We start from the raw sequence: 19,862 nt of genomic DNA, 5'->3' as shown, positions 1-19,862 counted from the left end.
GTTAAGAGCATTGCCTGCTCTTCCAAAGGTCCTGAGTTCAATTCCCAGCAACCACATGGTGGCTCACAACCATCTGTAATAAAGTCTGGTGCCCTCTTCTGGCCTTCGGGATACACACAGATAGACCATTATATACATAATATACATAGTATGTATATAATAGATACATTATATACATAATAAATAATTTAAAAAAATTTAGTCATCCGTACCTACAGAGTCTGTGTTATACAGCAGAACTTTTGCTGGGGTCCCTATGATAGGAGGTCCTCCCAGACCTGTCCACTCATCTACTGTGGTGGAGGGCCGTGTTGAAGAACTCTATAGCCTGGTAGGCTTGGGCCCTGAGACCACATTTAAATATTACCGCTGTCAGAGCATTTGGTCAGTTGTTTTCATGGCTTTGGACAAACTAGCTTAGATTTGACCGCTTCCCGGCAGAATCTCTTAGACGGGTCCAACTCCCTTGCGGTCTTTTTGGACGGGGCACGCGTACTAGCGGGAGGAGCAGTAGGTACCTCCTCCTTTTTCAAGGATGTCACCGTCTGTTTTTATCAGTGCACCTCGCCCCCCAGTTGAGTAGAGATCCTTAGGCCAGGGTAGTACTTTAGTCCTTATACCTAGCACAGGGCTGGCATTTAGTGGGCGCTGGTTAGTGCCTGGTGAAGGATACCAAGCGCCTCTTCGCAGAAATAAAACCATTCCTTCCGAGTCCACTTGTAAAACGCGACTCGCACCCTTCCCTCTGGATCTGTCTTAACTGACACTCTTCCGGAATCAGTCTGCCAGCCCGGACTGGGTGTAGTTCCACCTTGAGGATCATAAACTCCCAGGAGGGACAGCTCTTCCCGTCCCGAAAGACTGGGTCCCTGGGTCTCTGGTGATGGGAGTCCAAAACTTCTAACAGCATGAGACTCTCGGGTCTCAAGGAGAAAGGAGTCACTTTCCGCCCTGTCCCTGACCTGGGGGTCCCACCCGAGATGCAAAGCCTTCAGACACAGCGTTGCTGCACCCACCTCTGCCAGGGCCGACTCGGCTTCCTGGCTCCGCTGTCTCGGAAACAATCAGCGCCGCCATCACCCCGGAGCCCACGTGGGGACCAAAAAGGCAGTGCTGAAAGAACGCGGAGAACCCAGGCAGCACTGTCGACAGCCGAGCTGCAGGCAGAGGGCGGGGACTCTCGCGGGGCGGAGACAAAAGGCAGATGTGGGCGGTGCTACAATGGGCAGCCTTCGGTCCAAAAGGTCTGGACTCTCAGGACACTCCGGTCCTCTAGTGGTCTCAAGACCACTGCGGTTGCCTTCTGAACGACTTTGTCCCCACGCTCTTCCCTGGCCTGGTTCAAAGCTGTCACTGGCCGTTAAGTGTGCCTGAGCGAGTTCTGCCGACCTTCCTGTTGCTCCCCGCCCTCACCCTTGTTCTTTTTTGGTAAGCAGTAGTCTGTCAGCTGACATAGACACATTCTCTACCCCAGAGGACGCTGCTGTCCCAAAAGAATGGAGCCTTAGTGCCTACCAGCCCAGCTCCCACGCTGAAAATTTGATGTGGATTGCTGTGCGCCCACCATGTGGAGGGTTGATATGGGAGAAGCTGGAAACTATAAAGGCTTTCTTGGAAGCATGGGGCAGCCAGAGACCTCCAATTCTCTAAACCTTCTGGGTCCTGGCAAGCTTTGGCCTGTCTAGGCTGTCTTTCAGGCGATAGCCTTTTTCCTGATCGGTGGACAGCACTCCTGGGACCCTAAGAGAAGGCAGAGCTGTCAGTGAGACAGCCTCGACCTTTGTAAGAACAAAGCACCTGCAGGGATGACCCTCAGCAGTCAGCACCACAAAGCCGGGTCACCAGGACTCTAACCCCTCCCCCATCACTCCCATCCTCCTCTCTCCGCAGTGGTACCATGAGCACAGCTGTCCCTTTAAGACAGCTCTGTGGCCTAAGGCTCCCCTGGAGGCCCTCCCTGCTTGGAAACCCCTAATTAAGGTGCGGAGAGACTTAAAAAAACAAGCAGTCGGGGACAGGCCTTGCCTGGGAGGCTGCTCAGAGGAGAGATGGTTCAGCAGGCTGGGAGTGAGCAGCCAAGGGAAGGGATGAAAAGGGTCGGTGCCCCTCAGTCTGTGCCACTCTGAGGATGGCATGACTCGGCTCAGAATGTGTTCATTGTGGCACAGTCTTTCTTCACCTTGATGAGAGTCCAGCCTGGACTTCCCATGTCTTCCAGCTTTTTTGGACATCTCCCAACCCCTCAGAGTGCAGGGTCTGAGTTCTGTCCCCTTGGCACACCAAAACCTAGACTCCCTGTGGATTGCTTCCTTTCTGGTTTTCGCTTCAATTTCCATGGTGAAAAGATTGTCACCAGTGGCACAATGGCTTCTCCCCAGCAACTGCTTCATCCCCTGGGGCCTTTACCTGGCCATAGGTATGCCCATGTCCTAACATTGCTGTATAGCTTCCATCACTCATGAGCAGCCCTGCCCCCATTAGGAAGCCAGGAGATACTGAGGAAAACTGCAGTGCAAAACCAAGAGTGTGTCCCTAAGACCTTGCGCACAGGACACCATAGCTGCCAATCAGGGTTGAGGATACTTCCATGTGTCCGTGGGGGTCTCCCTTCCTGGGTTACTCAGATGTCTGAGTAATTACCGCCTGTTGAGAAGGCAGACTCGATGTACCCCCTCCCCCATTACAGCACAGCTCCCACCTACAGCCACCCCCATCCCCTGGCTGGACTCCAAGTCAGCATCCAGCCCTCCTGAAACCCAAAAATAACTGCTTCTCACATTCACGCCGCCCAACTTTACCCAATATATTGGAGTTCGTGGGGCAAGGGGGTCATGGGGAGGCGGCATGGGAAGGCGGGAAAGGAACGGCATACTCTCGTTTGAGCCCACCCTTTATCACTGCCTACTGGGTGCTCTGGAGCAAGCTGTTTAGCCTCTCTGGGCCTTAGTTTTATGGATTGCCTCCACAGGTCTCGGTGTTCTAGAGTTTAGTCTGCAGAACTCAGGCGGTGCAGGGTCAGAGGAGTTCTACAGCTGTCGGGGACTATGAGAAGGAAGGCTCTGTGTTCCCAACTCTAGCAGGACCAAGCTGGGTTACTAAATAAGGTTACTTTAGATCTTCAAACATTTGTACCTTCCATCCTTCCTGAGTGCCCTTTCCTCTCAACCTGTTGAACCCAGACCTCAAGGGCACCTTCTCTGAGTCTCCCTCACACCTTATGTTGCTTCCTAGTCAGCCCCTTTCCTGTATCTGGTAACTTTAGGTGCTCTTGAACGTAGCTTGTGGGGCTTCTATCATTTGCTTTTTTTTTTTTTTTTTTTTTTTTTTTTTGGTTTTTCGAGACAGGCTTTCTCTGTAGCTTTGGAGCCTGTCCTGGAACTAGCTCTTGTAGACCAGGCTGGCCTCGAACTCACAGAGATCCGCCTGCCTCTGCCTCCTGAGTGCTGGGATTAAAGGCGTATACCGCCAACACCCTGCTCTATCATTTGCTTTGGATTGTCCTGAGACCGGTGTTCTGACTTTAAACCTTAGGTACCGATTACCTGAGTACCTGAATGGTAATGGTCTTGCTTTTGATCTTCCTAACGCGGCCAAGTTTACTCCACAGAGGAATTTTACTCTCTGTTCAGAAGACAGCTGTCAAATCAGCTCCGTCTCCACGCCTGTCACTCCCACCACAGTGAGCTTTTGAACAACACCCCGCTTGTTTATCTTCCAGGCTCTCATCTGAACTTTTGTCATTTGGTCCTAGAATATAAATTTCAGGAAGACAAGGACCCTCCTTCTCTTTTTCACTGACTGAATTCCCACATAGTGTAACGCATGTGTTCAACTGGGTGACCTGGCCCAGTCTTTTTCCCTCTTTCGAAGTCATTCTTATCTCAGGCCAGTAGAGGGTGCCGGCCTCCACCTAGGATCTCTGCTGGCTTGAGCCTTCCCGGCACTTGGCCCAGAGGGGCCCTTGCAGGACCCGCTTTCCAGAAGATAACCTCCTCCCCATTAGGAGAATCCTCGCAAGGGCGGGGTCTGTGTAGGACCGGTGGGGACCAGCGGCCCTCCAGCCGGAGATAGTCTACCTGAATTCGCATTAGTTCCTTATAGGATTTTCAACTGGACCTCCTCGATTGCTTGTTGTCCCGCAAATCTACCCCCAAAGAACAGTGTCTTGGGACTCGGGATGGGGAGACCGCTATTTTGACAAAGCTGTTCTGGGCGGGCAGGGAAGAGCCGTCGAGCCTCGCAGGAGGAAGGGGCACTGGTCAGAGGGAGACGGGGCAAGGGTGTTGGACTTGTGATCAGGACTCCAGGAGGGCACACGCTTCCAGCCGCTTCTCTCCATGACCTCCAGTCGCGAAGGGCGAGCAGGCGGGGGCTGGGCTGCGGGTACGTGCTCGGAGAAGCCTGCGGGGCCGGGGAGGGCGGTTCCAGTGGCCCGACGACCCGCCAAGGACTGGGGCAGGTACTTGGACGGACGCGGGCTGAGGATCATCCCCGGGGGCAGGTGCAGCGAAAACACCTCGGGAGGCGGCGCCGCACGGTTGAGCGCCGCTGCCCTGGGAATAGGACGGCGCTCCGCACCGCGAGCTGAGAGCACTTTCATAAATTTTGTATGGGAGGCGCTCCGTGAGCGGGGGCGGGGAGCGGAGAGGGAGGGAGGGAACTGAAGAGCGAGGGAGGGAGGGAGGAGGAAGAGAGGTGGGGGAAGCCAGGGGGAGGAAGGGAGGCGCCCCGCTCCGCGGATCGCTCAGTCCTGCAAACGCGCGCCGGGCGCTTCCCCGGGAGCTGGGCTGTGCGAGTGAGCGCCCTTTTGCAGCAACCGCTGCCCGAGGGGGCGGGGAAGAGGGGACTCCGGCCGGCCGGCCAGGGGGCGGCGTCCCCCCCCCCAAAACCGCCTGCAAAGTGTTTGGGGAGGCACAATCAGGCCGACTGCTCGGCGGAGCAAGCCACTCGCCCCGGGGCTGAGCGAGCGCACTGGGTTGGTTGGGAGCGGTTGCTAGCGGGCGCCGGTGCCCTGGGCGCCGGGCTTGGGCTCACCATGCTCCTACGGGACCGGGTCGCCGGGCACAAGCGGATCCCCGGTTTGCCCCCGCCTCGACGCGCTCGGATTAGCTGCAGCTGGCTCCCAGGGATTTGAATCTGGACCCCAGGAGGGAGCGCGCCTAGGCCGACCTCGGAGCGGCGGCCCCCCGGCCAACATGCTTCGCAAAGGTGAGTGGGAACCGTAGGAGCAAGTTGGAGTTGAATGGAACTAGGCAGAGCCTCAAGTCCCCGGAACCGTCGAGCGCCGGGGAAATGGGTCCCGGAAGCAGACCCCCGCTAGCTGGCTGGCTTTTGTCACAGGCACCCGCTGTGCGCCTGCTGCTGGAGCTGAGATTCCGTTGGTGGCCTGTTGCGAAACATGGGGTTTGTTCGTGGATCGAGTGGCCAGGCCTCAGGGGTCTGTTTCAAGGGCTCAGAGACCAGAGTAGAAACCTTTGGTAAAAAGGGAGCTGGCCTCCTGGGACCTTTGCTTTGCCATTATAAAGTTTTGCACTTGCAGGCTCCATCCCCTGCGCGGGCACCTGCCACTGCTTCTGCTGCTTCTGCACCGGGTACCAGTGCAGCCAACGGTCAGTTACCGTGCGACCCCGGCGCTCACCGCGGGTCCTAACTCGACATCTTCCTAGAATCCTAGCCTTATCCCCGGGGACAAGCCCTGAGCACTCAGCGACTGAGGGTGGGGAGTGGCAAGAGCCAGAAGTCCGGTTTCTCAAACTTTCCTTATGCCTGGATCAGAGGGACGCGACAGCGAAGGCCGAGCTGGCAGTGTGCGCGGCCAGAGCCAGGCTCAACTTGACTGGAGCTGTCTCGGCGACCACCTCGCCCAGACTCCCCGGCAGCAGGAGCGCAGCAAAGTTGGCGCGGGTGGCGGGGAAGTCCTGCCGCGCCCCCACGTGGTTGCCGTTCTGGGTGCTGTCCCTCGGGTCCAGAAAGGGCAGGTGACCACACTTGAGCCCGCGGACCTGTCACCCTCCGCTCCCCGCCTCTGCATGTGTTTCTTTGCTCCGAGGTCCCAGTGGGCTGGCTGTGGCGCCCCTCTGGGACCCCCTTGTCCCTAGCCTGGGCCCGGCGGCTGCTGAGCTGCGGTGTCTGCTGCTGGCTGCTCCCGCCCTGCGGGAGCCAGCTGAGGCGGGAGCTCAGGTAGCGGAGGGGCCTGATCCCTGCGCTCCGCGCTCCAGCCTTAATCCGCCCCTGTTTCCATGGCAACAGACCGAGGTGTCGTAAGCACAGGATTCTGACCTCACAGCAGGATGGGGAAGGAGAAAACGGGCAGGGGGAGGTGGTAAAGGTGGGGGAAGCCAAGCCCCTGATGGGCGGACAGAAGTAGATACCCGATGATGGGAGAGAGCCAGATAAGCAGGTCAGACAGGTGGGTGAAAAAGCCACACCTTCCATGTGAGCAGAAAGGGTTGAGTGGTGGTCCAGCCTCAGGCAACCGTGGAGGCTTGGTTGCCCCACCGTGTAAGAACAGTCACAAACTTGTGTATGACTTGTGCCCTCCACGTGGTCGGTACAGTACGGAGAGGGGGGACGACACACTGCCTTTTGCTGTGGCGTGGGACAGTTCTCTGCAGTAGTTAGAGGAACTGCTTTGCTGTTGACACCCCAGTTCCTTTCACTGCAGAAAGACACGGAAAGTCATTTCAGACACTCAGCAGTGCTGGAGTGCTGGCCAGTGTGTCGGCACAGGAAGGTGATCTTACAGAGCTGAAGACGGTGGAGTCTGAAAATTTAAGCCTGGGCATAGAGCATGTAGACTCGTTCTAGCCGGGAAGGCTTCCCAGGCAATTTTTAAAAGGCTGCCATGTCTGGGCTGCAGGTCTGTGATGGAGATAATGGGGAAGAACTGACATCTCATTTCCCTTTTGGTCTTTTGTCTTTTGGCAGTTTACAGTTAAGAATGAGCCACAAAGCAGCCCACACACTTTAGTTATATGGTTTAGGTGCCCGGGGAGGCTCCAACAGCCTTCAAGAGCTCTCTAGTATCCTTGCTAGCCAGAAGCCCCAGTGCATCCTGGGAGGGGGATGCTCCCTGGGAGAAGGCACCTTTCCCTGCTCATGAGGTGGTCACTGGAAGCCTGGTAGTCACGTGTGTTTGCCACTTGGGCTGTTTCTCCCTTCCTGCACAGAAGAGGTTGACTAGAGAGATTCCATCGATTGAAGTTCACACCTGGGTTGACTTGAAGGAAACAGAGCAGAGAAGCCCTCGCCAAGGCTGACTGGGGCGTGGGTGGCCTGGAGCCTGCTCATGGGACACCGTGAGAGCAAATGACTTGTTCTGGTGCTTTTCCTGGGCAATTTTCTTGTTGGGTCGCTGGTCTGATACCATGGATTTATCTCTTCTGCACATGGAGAGATGTTCAGATGTGGATTGTAGGTGTATGCCGAAAGCCAAAGTATGCCTCTGGCTAGTGGCAAGGGAGGTGATCACTGAAGTTTCTGTTTGTGGAGTTGTTCCCAAAGGCTCCAAACAGCAAGGTTTACAGGTTGATTTGAGAAGGCAGTTGCCTGGCTTGTGCAGAATCCTACATGGGGTCCTGGGCCTGGGTGAACTTAATAGTTATGGTTTGGAAGAGGGTTTGAAGGGAGGAAATGTTTTCTTCCTAGAGCGGGGAGAACAGACCCTGGACCATGAGAGTCATCTCTCTGATTTCTGATTGTCCTAGTAAAGTTATTTCTGTCAGGCCTTTTTGGGGGGTTGGGGAGATATCTTTATCTCTTAATAAAGGGACCACCACTGTGTGAACCAGAAGCACCCCCGTGAAATCCAGCTGCTGACAAGTGCTGATATGTGAAGACTTCAGCAGCTGCTCTGCCGGTGTTTCCAGCTCATAGTCTATCTACCCTGACAGAACCAGGGATAGAAAAAGCAAGCCTCTGGTCAAGAGAGATGAGAGGCATCAAGGCAAGCAAAGCCCCGAGCCATCCAGCATTTTCCAGGAAGGAAGGGCAGCCTGCTGGGGGTTTTTGCCATTCCAGAATTACAACACTTAAGGTCAGGATCTATGGTTTTCATTTTTAGGGCTATAAAAACAGAATGCAAATCAAGAGCCCCTGGGCTAATACAGAGCCCTTTCCTTAAAGTTTTTGTCTTGTTAAGCAAGGAACTAGAGTGCCAAATAGGCTTTGTTAAGTGGCAGTCTAATTAATAATTTAAAATCGTGTAGCTGTCTTTCATTAGAATTTATCTGTACATCAACCACAAAATCAGTCAAACACTCATTTATAAGTTAATGCCATCCCTAAATAATTCAGCAAGTTCTAGATTAAGGCCTACAACCCAGTAAGATGCTTTTGTTCTCCTGGTGGTCATATCTAGATGGGCTGGCCAGGTAGCTCAGTGGGCTTCTGCTCTGTGAAGAGAACGGAAGCAGAGGGAGAAAGTAGTTTGGTGCTGTCAGGTGGCTGGTGGATTCCACAGAGGTCCCTTGTCAGGTGATGTGAGAGTCTCCCCAAGTCAGGTGTAAACGGCGCCATTTCTACATCCTTCTGAGAACATGAGGACCCAGAATTGTGACAACATGGGTTGTCTTTGCCCCAGTGGAAAGAAAAGAGAATATGGTTCATGGATGGCCAAGACACTCTTTCCTGCAGTGGGAAAGATGTAGAGGGGAAATATAAGACCTTTTCTAGAAAGAGCCGAGATAGTTGACTTTTTCGGTCCAAATTCAGCCAGGGAAGTGGAATTTCAGTGTCTCCAACCTTTTTCTATCTCAGTCCAGCCCAGCAATTCAGCCTGGTCGAGCCGTCCTCACCAGATGCTTCTTTATCATCAACCCCTCAGAAACTGTGCCTCTCCTCAGAGCGCCTGGTCCTTCCTCCAGAAGAGAACAGCTAAGAGGAGGTTTTGGGGACACCCAGGCAGAGAGGAAAGGCAGAGGAGGTTGCTAAGTAAAGTCGGTGAGGCGTGGTCTCATCTGCAAGCAGAAATAAGGCGCAGGGTTTCTGCTTGTTTTGTGTTGTCGTATTGAGACAGGGTCTCTTTGTGTAGCCCTAGCTATTCTGGAGCTCACTACATACGCCAGGATGGCCTTGAACCCAGAGATCTACTTGCCTTTGTCTCCCAGAGTCCTGGGTTAAAGGCACGTGGTACCATGCCCAGCAAGAAGTGAGCTAAGAACAGTGGTAACCTTGGATAAGGTAGGCAGTGTGTTTGACCCAGTTCTTGTCATGAGAGCATGGGGTCCATTTCTTGGTACAGAACCTTTAGGTCCATTTTCTATAGGGAAATTGTCTAGGAGCCAAACTCCCAGGATCAATATTGTTCCTTCTCTGTAGGAGTGAACCTCCTGAGCTCTGCTCCATGTACCAGCCACTAGCCCATCAGAGGGTTCAACACTGCTGTGGAGACCAGGTAGAGAACCATAGCAGATGGGCATAGAGCCAAGAGAGGTTCTTGGCTAAGTATGACAAGAGGAAGTCTCATTAGGAAAAGGCAGGAAAGGATAGCTATTTGCCCTCTTAACCTGAGCAGAGTTGCCAACAGAAGGGGACCAAACAGGGGGAGCCTGAGGAGTGAATCCACCTCTAAGCTCTAGACACATCTTTGGGACGGGGCCTGAGAAAGGACAGAGCAGTCCGTGCCGATGAACTGAGCCGGAGGGGGCAGGCATCATGAAGGATGTCGCAAACGGGTCCGTTTGGTACCATCTGCAGTGAAGTAGTGGTTAAGGTTATAGCAGAGAGGAGATGACAGGGAGGGAACAGATGGCCAAGGAAGCAAAATAGCTGGCAAAACGGGAACAGAGCCTCCAGGGACAGCAGAAGGCAGGACCTCAGCACCGAGTGCCGGAAGCAGCCCTTTCCTTGGTGTGTGACGGCCAGGCCACCCTGGGTAGAAATGAGTCAGGGAGCTAGCTGAGTATGGCAGCATATGGATATAATCTGGCACCCAGGAGGCTGAGGCAGGAGGATTGGAAGTTAAAGATCAGTATGGAGGACAATGAGGACTACTGAGACATCAAGAACAATGGCAATGGGTTTTTGATCCTATTGCATGTATTGGCTTTGTGGGAGCCTAGGCTGTTTGGATGCTCACCTTACAAGACCTGGACAGAGGAGGGTTTTCCTTGAACTTCCCACGGGACGGAGAGCCCTGATTGCTCTTTGGGCTGACGAGGGAGGGGGACTTGATTGGGGGAGGGGGAGGGAAAGGGGATGTGGAGGTGGGGAAGAGACAGAAATATTTAATAAATAAAAAAAAAGATCAGTATGGACTACACAGTAAGACACACACACACACACACACATCTGGAGATGTGGCTCACTGGTAGAGCATTTATTTAGTACTATGGGTCTATCAGCAGCGGTATGGGAGGAAGAAGTGAAACAGAAAAGGAGTCATGAATAGGGATGAGGGAGGGAGCCCTCGCTGGCGTGCCTAAGCTAGCACCCAGGTGCAAGCACCTTCATAGATGAACAGGGCAAGGAGGCAGGACTAGGTTAGCGCTCATAGAGCAAGGCAAACCACCTTGGCTCTTCAGAGCATGCTTGAAGGAGAAACCTAGGAAGGGATTCAGATGCCACCAGGAAATGCATAGCAGGGCATGGACCATTCTTCCGAACTCACCACTGTCCTCCCACTAACAATAACTGTTCATATCTGCTTACACCTACTGTGGGCTAAGGGCATAGCCACCTTGCCATCTCCACAGCAAGATCCATCTGTGCTTATTCTCACTTTCAAGAAGAGGAAGCTGCCGGGTGGTGGTGGTGCACGCCTTTAATCCCAGCACTTGGGAGGCAGAGGCAGGCGGATCTCTGTGAGTTCGAGACCAGCCTGGTCTACAAGAGCTTGTTCTAGGACAGGCTCCAAAACCACAGAGAAACCCTGTCTTGAAAAACAAAAAACAAAAACAAAACAAAAAACAAACAAAAGAATAAGAGGAAGCTGGGGATGGAGAGATGATTCAGTAGTTAAGAGTGAGTACCACTTTTGCAGAGGACCTGAGTTCAGTTCTCAGCATCCATATCAGACAACTCCAGCTTCAGGGTACCTGACACCTTCTGGCCTCTGCAGGCGTCTGTGCTCACACACATCCCCACACAGAGACGCGTAATCAAAATAAGGACAAAAAGAAACTGAGGCACAGGCATATTTGTGTCTTCCAGCTAACTTCCTGTTACATCTGGCTGTAGTCCAAGCCTCTGCCAAGAGCCCACACTATTTTCTCACCCTCTCAACCCCAAAGCTCCACCGTCTCATGTGCCCATCTGTCTTGGTTTCTGTGACATTTGTTTTGTGGGGTGCTCATGAGTCACTTGTGTCCTGGTACTTTCCCCCAGAGAGCTCCGTGCCTGGGACCCAGAGTCCTGGACCTCCGTCTCCTGTATCTTCTATTTGATGTCCCCCTTCGAGTCTGGACAGACCCATCCCTTCCTCTACTGCTGCTCTGTCTTCTTTATTGCCGACAGACATAGGACAGTTGGCCAGGAGCTCTCAGTCAGCTTCACAGTCTCAAGAAAGGCTCAAGACCGTAGCTTTTGTGGGCCAGTCATACACTCTCATCGTCTCCAGTGGCCGCTGTCCCTGGCACCTCTTCTAGGCTAACAGGACTGGCCAATACAGCCATAGCCACACTGTGTGGGTGGCTAGTCCCTGAGCAACATGTTGCCCAAGTGATTGGCAGGCTGATTGAGACAAATGCTTCCACCCGTACCGGCTTTTCTCTTTTCATGGTCCAGTCATGGCCTACCAGCCAGGATGACACCTGCAGGACTCAGGGCCGGTTCTGTGCCCTTCCAGCCGCAGTAAATAACCATGCAAAGCAAGGCAGAGTCTCGCTGAGTCGGGGTGTGGAAGCGTGAAATCCCACCTCAGAGGGGAGGCTTCCCTCCACTCAGTTGAGGAGGCATCTGATCTAATGGATACAACGGGTGCTCGGGTGCTCGTGAGCCTGTGATTACTGCCTCATCAGTCAGCGGAGTTTGGAGGCGAAACTGCAAACAAGCCCCTGATATCTGACTCACGAGACTCGCTCTGGGGGCTTCTGTGCTAGCACAGAAAGAGGGCTGACATGATGCGGTGTGTGTGTGTGCGCACTTGTGGGCATGTGTGTGTGCGTGTGTGTGTGTGTGTGTGTGTGTGTGTGCAGAAACACACCTGGCGAGCATGCAACAGGCTCTCAGAGTGTGTGAGTTCGAGGTCCATTGCTGCAAAGCAGCACACCCCAAGTGCACTGGCACAGATGTGAGTACCCACGCTCCATCCACTAGCATGGCTTGATGCCATGGCGGAATGGTGAGCGGCTCATTTGGGGGCCCCAGGAGTGGGTGGGCCACTGCGGTTGTGTGCCACATGTTGGGGACAAAGCTTGGCGAGTGGGTGTGTGGATCGCCCTATAAGGGGGTGGGTGGGCACGACTCAGCACATGTCTGCCAGGGGACGGGCCACTACAGCCCCCAGAGACAGAGCCTCTTGGCAGTTCACTGGCTTTTTTCCAGAGAGTTCTGGCATCATGGTGACAATTTGATTAGTCTACAGGAAACAGAGCAAAAGTCTTCCCTGAGTCAGGGGAAAAGCTGGACTCCCAACTCTCCACCCATGGAGGTATATGAAAGTTACTTCTGCCTCCAGATAATCAGGGCTCTCTCTGGGCTCGTGACCAGCTGATTGCGAAGGAGGCCTTTACATAGGCTTGTGTAGAGAGATTCATGAGGCCCTAGGGGAAAAATTGGCATTCTTCTTACGATGATTTATTTATAGGGCTATTGGATGATGGGATATGGAGGCCAAGGTGCCTCCATTAGCGAGAAGCACACAAGGCAGGAAGCCTTGCTCTGCGTTTGACATTTAGTGGGCCGACTCCTACCAGGGAGCTGCTTTTTCTGTTAGAAGGTTTTGCCTTTAATGTTCTATTCATGGACTTGTTGGGCGGGCTGAGGGAAAGAAGGAACATGCGGGGAGATGGGCCAGGAGCTGGCCAGTCTGAGGGGACACAGAGCCTGGAGTGGTCACTCAGTGGCCAGTGTGGGGACAGCCTGGACTGGCAGGACACTGGAGGAGAGAAGCTCTTGCACTGCGAACTGCTCACCTGCCACCTCTCCTGGGCACGTGCTCCACGCAACACGCTGTACTGCGTGTTTGCTTTCCAGTCTCTCTTCCCCCACCAGCTGACTGCAGTACTCTAGCAAAACTGGCTTTGGCCTTGGTGACACCCCTTTTCTTCTGGAAACTGTGGAATCATGGGAAGAAGAACCTCATAGTTGGAGTCCTGGAACAGGATGAAGGTTCATCTCTGTGACCGACTCACTAGGGCCCTGGGCATATTTCTTCCTCCTTGGGCCTCAGTTTACCAATTTATAATACGGGTCGATTGATAGTCATCAAAATAATTTTTTTGGTTTTTCGTGACAGGGTTTCTCTGTAGGTTCGGAGCTGTCCTGGAACTGACTCTTGTAAACCAGGCTGGCCTTGAACTCACAGAGGTCTGCCTGCCTCTGCCTCCTGAGTGCTGGGATTAAAGGCGTGCGCCACCATCTCCGGCCTTCAATGATACTTTTCAGCAGTAGAACAGTGTCTTCAATGCTTTCCAGTGTCAGAGCCAGGAGTATGCCCAAGGGTGGAGCCCTGGCCATGGCTAAGGAAAGAGCTCCTGCCTTCCTCCAGTTTAGAGGCTTGTGAAGCCCATACGATCCATCCTAGTAAGGCATTGCACACTGGAAGGTCACTAGTGTGTTAACAGGGAGAATATCCTTCTCCCCGGAGCATAGGACTTGAGAGCAGGTTTCCTCCCTTGAGGAATCCTGGTGTCCTGGAGGGGTTATCTGTGCGGGCAGCATCCTGTCGCTCCCGCCCTCTCCACGCCATCATCATTTCTCAAGCTAGACATCTCGCTTGACTGTCCTGTTTCCTGACTTCCATAACGACCACTTCCTGGGCCTGCTCCTCAACTTACCTCCTCAGCTTCATCTCCTTTGCCATCTTCCACTGAGGTACCACTTGCTGATCCCAGAGAGCATGCTGCTTCAGATGCCCACAGTCTCCTCAGGTGACTCTCAGATGTCCTCACTTGTTGCCTCCCTGGTACCTCAAAATCTAGCTTCGCTGGTGTTCTTCCTGCTCCTGTCCTTTGTTTCTTGGCTCTTTCCCTCTTTCGGCCAGTTTGGTGTCTAGCACCATCTTATCCCCATGCATCTATCTCAGTCCTAGAACGGGAAGTCCCAGTGGATGAGCTTCCCCTCCCTCCCCGCCCCCTGCTGCTGTCCAAGCCTCCACCCTGGCCAGCTGCCTCCCTGCCTCCTCCACTGCCTTCACCCAAAGTAGGCTCTTCGCTGTACCAGGATTCCACAGTGCTATCTGCTCTTGTCATTCTCTGGTTTACTTTTTTTCCACTGACACATTAAGATTGTACATATTTATGGGCGCCACGTGATGCCCTGTCACTCACCAGCTTAAAACCTTCAGAGATTCTTTCCTGCAGGGCATGACCCAGACTTCCTAGCCTGGCTGTCAAGCCCTCCCACCTCCCCCTGCCCATTCCTTATTTTGAACTCTAAGCTCCAGGTCTGCTCAGACTTTTCCATTCTACTGAATCATGTTTCTTCCCCATCTCTAGGGATTTGCCCAAATAAATCTGCCTAGAATACTCTTGGTTGCTTTCCTCTACATTCCTAATCTCCAGACAGCAGCTGACACCCTGCCTGCCTCCTGGGAGTGCATCCCTGGACCTGGAAGGGTCCTGTTTTACCCCACTTTATAGCAATGACTTTTCTATTGTCTATGCCCGATGGTCAGTTCAGTCCCATGAGAATACTGGTCACCTCCTTCCCCATCGTCCTGCTAAACCCACTCACTACCCTTGGTCTGCCCCACAAGGTTGGCTTATCCAAGTTCAACAATGGGCTTATCTTCAAGTAGAGGCAAGCCACCATGACTTCTCTGTATCCCCCCATAAGAAGAGTCACCCACAGGTTTTTCCAAAAGCGCAGCCCAAAAGGATTCAAGCAGGTAGTTTATGTGGGCAGAGATCCTGGGAACTGCCTGGGGTTAGTGGTGAGCTGACAGAGAGAAGGCAAGGAGCCAAAAATAATGCCCTTGTCATACAGCTTCCCACTGTTGCCATCCAGAACTTAAACTCACCCGGCAAACTTTGGGGCACAGTCTGAGAGAGCATCTCTATCTCACCCAGAGAGGAAGGCAGGGAAGCCTGGTGGGTTTATACTCTACTCCCCTACCCAAGCATTCAGGGGCCAAACATGGCTTCTGAGGAGGCGTTGATGCCCAGATGCTTTTGGCCTGCTCTAGGGTTAACAAAGCTAGCAGCAGCTCCGTTGCAACAGAAAGTCTCTGGCAAAGCGAGGGCGGGGTGGGGGTGGGGCTGGAGCGGGAGGGAGGCTGCTGGAAACTGAAATGGTCCAGGCTTGGGCTGTGGGCAGGCCCTGGCTGCATCTGCCACCGGTTCCTGCCAGCGCTGTTCTTTGCTGTTTTGTGTTGTTCATATGATACACCCTTCCCTCCTGCAACCCCAGTGTGTGTCTCAGGGTTCCTCAACTCCCCTGTTCCTACCTTGCAGATTCATAAAACAATTCAACCCAAGGCTGGGCAGCAGTGGCACATGCCTTTAATCCCAGCACTCAGGAGGTAGAGGCAGGCATATTTCTGAGTTCCAGTTTAGTCAGGGCTACACGGAAGAAATCCTGTCTGCAGAAAACAAAACAAAACCAAAATACTCAATTCATGGATACTGTTTTCTATCAGGATCCAACTAAGCCAGCATCCTGCATGAAGTATCATGCAACCATGGGATGGATGACCGGCTAGTAAATTAATTCTACACATAGACTCAGATACAAACAACTCAGCAGGAAAAGTTAACTTTTACATTGTGTTGCAGCCCTAAGATTAATTAAATCATGAAATCCTCCAGGTTTTCGTTGTTTCCTTGAGACAGGCCTCAATATGTTGTCCAGCCATTCTCTAACCTGGTTTCTAGCTGGGATTTCAGACTCCTGGCTAACTTTAGAGCATTTCAGAAAACACACACACACACAGAGAGAGAGAGAGAGAGAGAGAGAGAGAGAGAGAGAGAGAGAGAGAGAGAGAGAGAGAGAGAGAGTGTCAGTCTCTGGAGCCAGGAGAAGCTGTAGGGCAGGGTCCCGTGGTGTTTGCTGGGCGACTCCCACCTTCACCCCAAAAACTAGTTCAGGTCTAATTAGTTGGAGTCACAGGAAGAGATTCAGAGGCTACCGGAATGTGGGAATGTGTGAGCCCAGAGTTGTCCCAGCTCCTTTTGTCTCCTCCTCCCAGGCACAGATAAAGGCAGGACCGGCTCTATGTGGGGGAAGAACAACACTCTCAACTGGAGAAGTTTAGGTTTGGACTTGGCAGATTTTGAAGGGAACAAAATTTGCACAATCGATTCCACGGCAAATGAAAACCTCTGGTGGACACCCCGGGCTTCCGAGATCTGAACTGTTGAAATGAGGCTGGAGCGAACACGAGGAGGTGAAACTGCTATCCGCAGCTGAGCAGTGGTGCCCGGGGTAGGAAGACTGCTCTTTTGTCTCCTCTCCTTACAGGTGGCCTCGGGGTTGCTGCCCAGGCCTGTGGTTTCCGTAGAAAATCTGAGCAGAGGGAGAGAGGTCTGCACAGGGTCAGAAGGAAGCGGCCGGCCAAGGGGCACATTTTATCACCCAATCCAGCGATGGAGCAGAGGCTGGCCAGGGTCTGGCTGCGGCTGGCTTTCTTCTTCCTGTAATTGGCCCACTGCCCCTGGTGCTGCTGCCTGAGGACACAATAGATTGCAGAATCAAGGGTAGTTGGAAATGGAAGTGTGGGCGAGATGAGCACCCCGCCACCCGCGCTTCCCCAGCCTCCAGGAAGGCAGCTCAGGATGCAGCCTTGCTGTAGTTCCCCTCCAGGCCTCTCCCCTGCCCAGTCTGTTCCACCTTCTTTACATCCCTGGGTTGTCATCTTGCCTATGGCTCAATATGGCTACCGGAGGTTACTCTGTAAGTAGGTCTTTCTGCTTCCCCTCCCACAATGCACTGCTTCGTACTCTGTTGTTAGTGTTGCCAGGGATTTACCAGTGGAAAAAGACTCAGACTGAGTCAACCAGGCCGCGGCTCTGGTCAGGACACGCCATGGTCACGGCTCCCTTCAGATTTTCTCTTTATGGGGTGAAGCAAGAAGTGTATGAGAAGGCTGTCTGCCGGTTCACAAATAGGAATGTCACAACTCTCGGGATTCTGTTCTTTGTTTGGTTTTGAGGCAGGTTCAGTCTCTGTAGTTGAGACTAGCCTCAAAATGTAGCCCCGACTGGCTTTGAAGTCAATCCTCCTGTCTCCACCTCCCAAATGCTGTAATTACAGACGGAAGCCACCGTACCTGGCTGGATGTAATGGCTATTGACTGGTGGCCTACTGCTATCTGGGCAGGGGATGATGCCACGAACAAGCCAAGTCCCCTGCTGTTATGGAGTGCACTGGAGTGGGGGTGGGGAAACAGGTAATAAACCACTGACTATAATCTCTCAAGTAAGGCTGAGTGCTTAGCAGAAAATCTGCAGAGTTAATTAAAGGACGGGCGGTAACTGGAGAGCTTCTGATTTAGAGACATGGGCCGCGAGGCCCTTTCTGCGGAGGCGATTTCTGAACCGGGGCCTAAGCAGAGAGAAAGTCTAAGCTCTGTAGGCGATCAGACCTACTTCAACCTGGGCAAGGGCTCCCCCGATAGCAAAGTACAAAGCCCCTGAGGCAGGGGTATGCCTGTTGGTATAGCTGGCTGCTCTGAGATGTAGACAGAGCAGGCATTTTGAGGCGTGGCCTGGGGAGCTAGTTTGACATTTATTTGGAGAGGACCAGAGCTTGGGGCCCATCCCAATTATGTCAGCCACCTTGGTCAGGGAATCGGAGATCTAGGCACCAGTCACGATGGAGTGAGGGAGGTTTGCTGGGTCTGGTGAGCCCCTTGGTTCAGGGTCACACACTTTCCTTGGCTATTTCTGTAGCCAAGGTGTGGTCAGAGGTTGTCCCACAGCCCTTCCTTTATATGGCAAAGCGCATGCGTGGATGAGTTCTTGTGTGGTCTTGTCTGCCCATCTGTCGCCTCGCACTTTCGCTTTCATGGACCATCGGTGTTGGCCAGGCCTGAGCCCCTCTGCGGCGTTGTCATTTCCCGCTTAGCTTGGTTTGGTTTTAGCGGTGCCGGGAATCAAACCCAAAGCTCTGTGGATGTGAAGCCAGCACTCTGCCACTGGGCACATCCCCTGCCATCTCCTGGGTGACTGAATCTCACTGTGGTCCAGGAGGGAGCAGGTAATGATCAGAGCGGAGTCACTTCTCAGGAGCTTAGCCTGATGGGAGAAGCCCCATGGTGGGGAGAAGCCACTGGCCGGAGAGAAGGGAAATGAAGAGAGGTGCCTGGAGGGGAGGGTCTACCTCTCCAGCCCACCTGGCCAGACTTTGTGAGAGAGGAGCCCTTGAAGAAGAGGTGAGAGACTGGAAGGCTGTGTGAGCCGCCCCAGGCCATCAGGATTGTCACTGTGTCACCAGGTGGCAGACCAGTGGCAGCAGATTAGTGGTCAGATAGATTGGCAGGAGTTTATTATTGCAGACCCTTAAGTACCAAGGAGGAGGAGGGTTGGTTAGCTCAACAGCCGCAGAGTAATTTTTTTGAACTTGCCAAATCGTACATAGCCATGGTAGAAAACCACAGGCTTTCGAAAATGAGAAAAATCACTGAAATCTCACAGCCCAAGGAGCAAGTGCACTGAAGGTCGGCCTGTCAGGTATGTGCTGCTTCCTTCTGCAGCCCTATGTCCTGTCCTAATTGTCTCCTGAACACTTTTATTTCCAGCCATGCTAAGCCTTTTGTTTGTTTTTGTTATGACGTGGGGCTTTGTTATGTAGCCCAGGCTGGCCTCGCGTGTCTGGGCTTCAGTGATGCTTCTGCTTCCTGAGTGGCTGAGACCCCAGGCATGTGCCACTGTCTCCACCTAGCCCAGTTACTACAGTTTTTGCTGTTTTGAGACATGGTTTCACTATGTAGTCCTGGCTGGCCTAGAACTCACTTTGTAGTTCAGACTAGCTTTGAAATCAGAGAGATCCTCTTGTCTCTGCCTCCTAAGTGCTGGGATTAAAGGTGTGTGCCACCACAGCTGACCAAAGTCTAAGATCCAGTGGCTGTAAGTGTTTTATAATATACCATGCAAAGTCTCCTGATATTTGCAGGACTTTTGTTAGAGACCACATCTTGGCCAACATCTGTCATATTTAGCCCCGTGCTTTGTGACCTCTGAGAAAGGAGGTGGGGCTGTGCAGGGAGCTGTGTAGATGAAGGCCATCATTGGGGTTGAGTGACAGCCATCGTGACTCACCAGCATCTAGTTAGAACCCAAAGCCAGAATCAGAAAGGAGGTGCTCCTCCCTATCTCTCTCCCACCTCTGTGTGTGTGTACTTGTGAATATGTGAGTGTGTGTGTGGTGTGTGTGATAACCATGGCCTTAGTATCCAGTAAAAAAGGTTGCTGGGGAACCCAAGAGGGTGATTACAAAGGCATCCGTTGTCTTTGATGCTGGGTGGTTTGTGACTATAGGAAAGTTCTGAGGATAGGTGTGAAGAGGAATACGTCCCTTGCTTCTGATTTGCACTGAGGGACTTGATCGACTTTCAGGATCTTAGACTGAGAATGTAGTTCAGTTGCTAGAGTACTTGGCTAGCATTTGTAAAGTACTGCGTTCCGTCTCCAGCGCCATCCAAATGGGACGTGGTGGCAAATGCTTTACATCCCATCTTGGGTAACAGAGGCAAGAGGGTGGGCGGTTCTGGTCGTCCTTCTCTACGTAGCAAGTTCAGGTCATTCTGGGATACATGGGGGAAA

At 53.0% G+C, this 19,862-nt stretch overlaps 2 protein-coding genes across 3 annotated transcripts in view; one reads left to right on the top strand and one right to left on the bottom strand.

Annotated features, from left to right (window-relative positions):
* Dph1 (diphthamide biosynthesis 1) overlaps nt 1-1,167 on the bottom strand; it is a 14,108-nt gene extending 12,941 nt beyond the window's left edge. For both annotated transcript variants that reach the window (XM_050128869.1, XM_050128870.1), the window contains exon 1: nt 1,017-1,167. In XM_050128869.1, the coding sequence (XP_049984826.1) occupies nt 1,017-1,077 (61 nt within the window). In that variant the 5' untranslated portion in view covers nt 1,078-1,167. The remainder of the gene's footprint in view (nt 1-1,016) is intronic.
* A 3,900-nt stretch (nt 1,168-5,067) lies between these two features.
* Rtn4rl1 (reticulon 4 receptor like 1) overlaps nt 5,068-19,862 on the top strand; it is a 76,936-nt gene continuing 62,141 nt past the window's right edge. The window contains exon 1 of the mRNA XM_050128673.1: nt 5,068-5,208. Coding sequence (XP_049984630.1) covers nt 5,196-5,208 — 13 coding nt within the window. The 5' untranslated portion in view covers nt 5,068-5,195. The remainder of the gene's footprint in view (nt 5,209-19,862) is intronic.

This window comes from Alexandromys fortis, unplaced genomic scaffold (assembly GCF_014885135.2).
Source record: "Alexandromys fortis isolate MF-2015 unplaced genomic scaffold, M_Fortis_MF-2015_v1.1 scaffold_80, whole genome shotgun sequence".
NCBI classification, from domain to species: Eukaryota; Metazoa; Chordata; class Mammalia; order Rodentia; family Cricetidae; genus Alexandromys; species Alexandromys fortis.
Note: the sequence above shows the minus strand (reverse complement) of the source record. Positions and strands in the feature narration are given on the sequence as shown.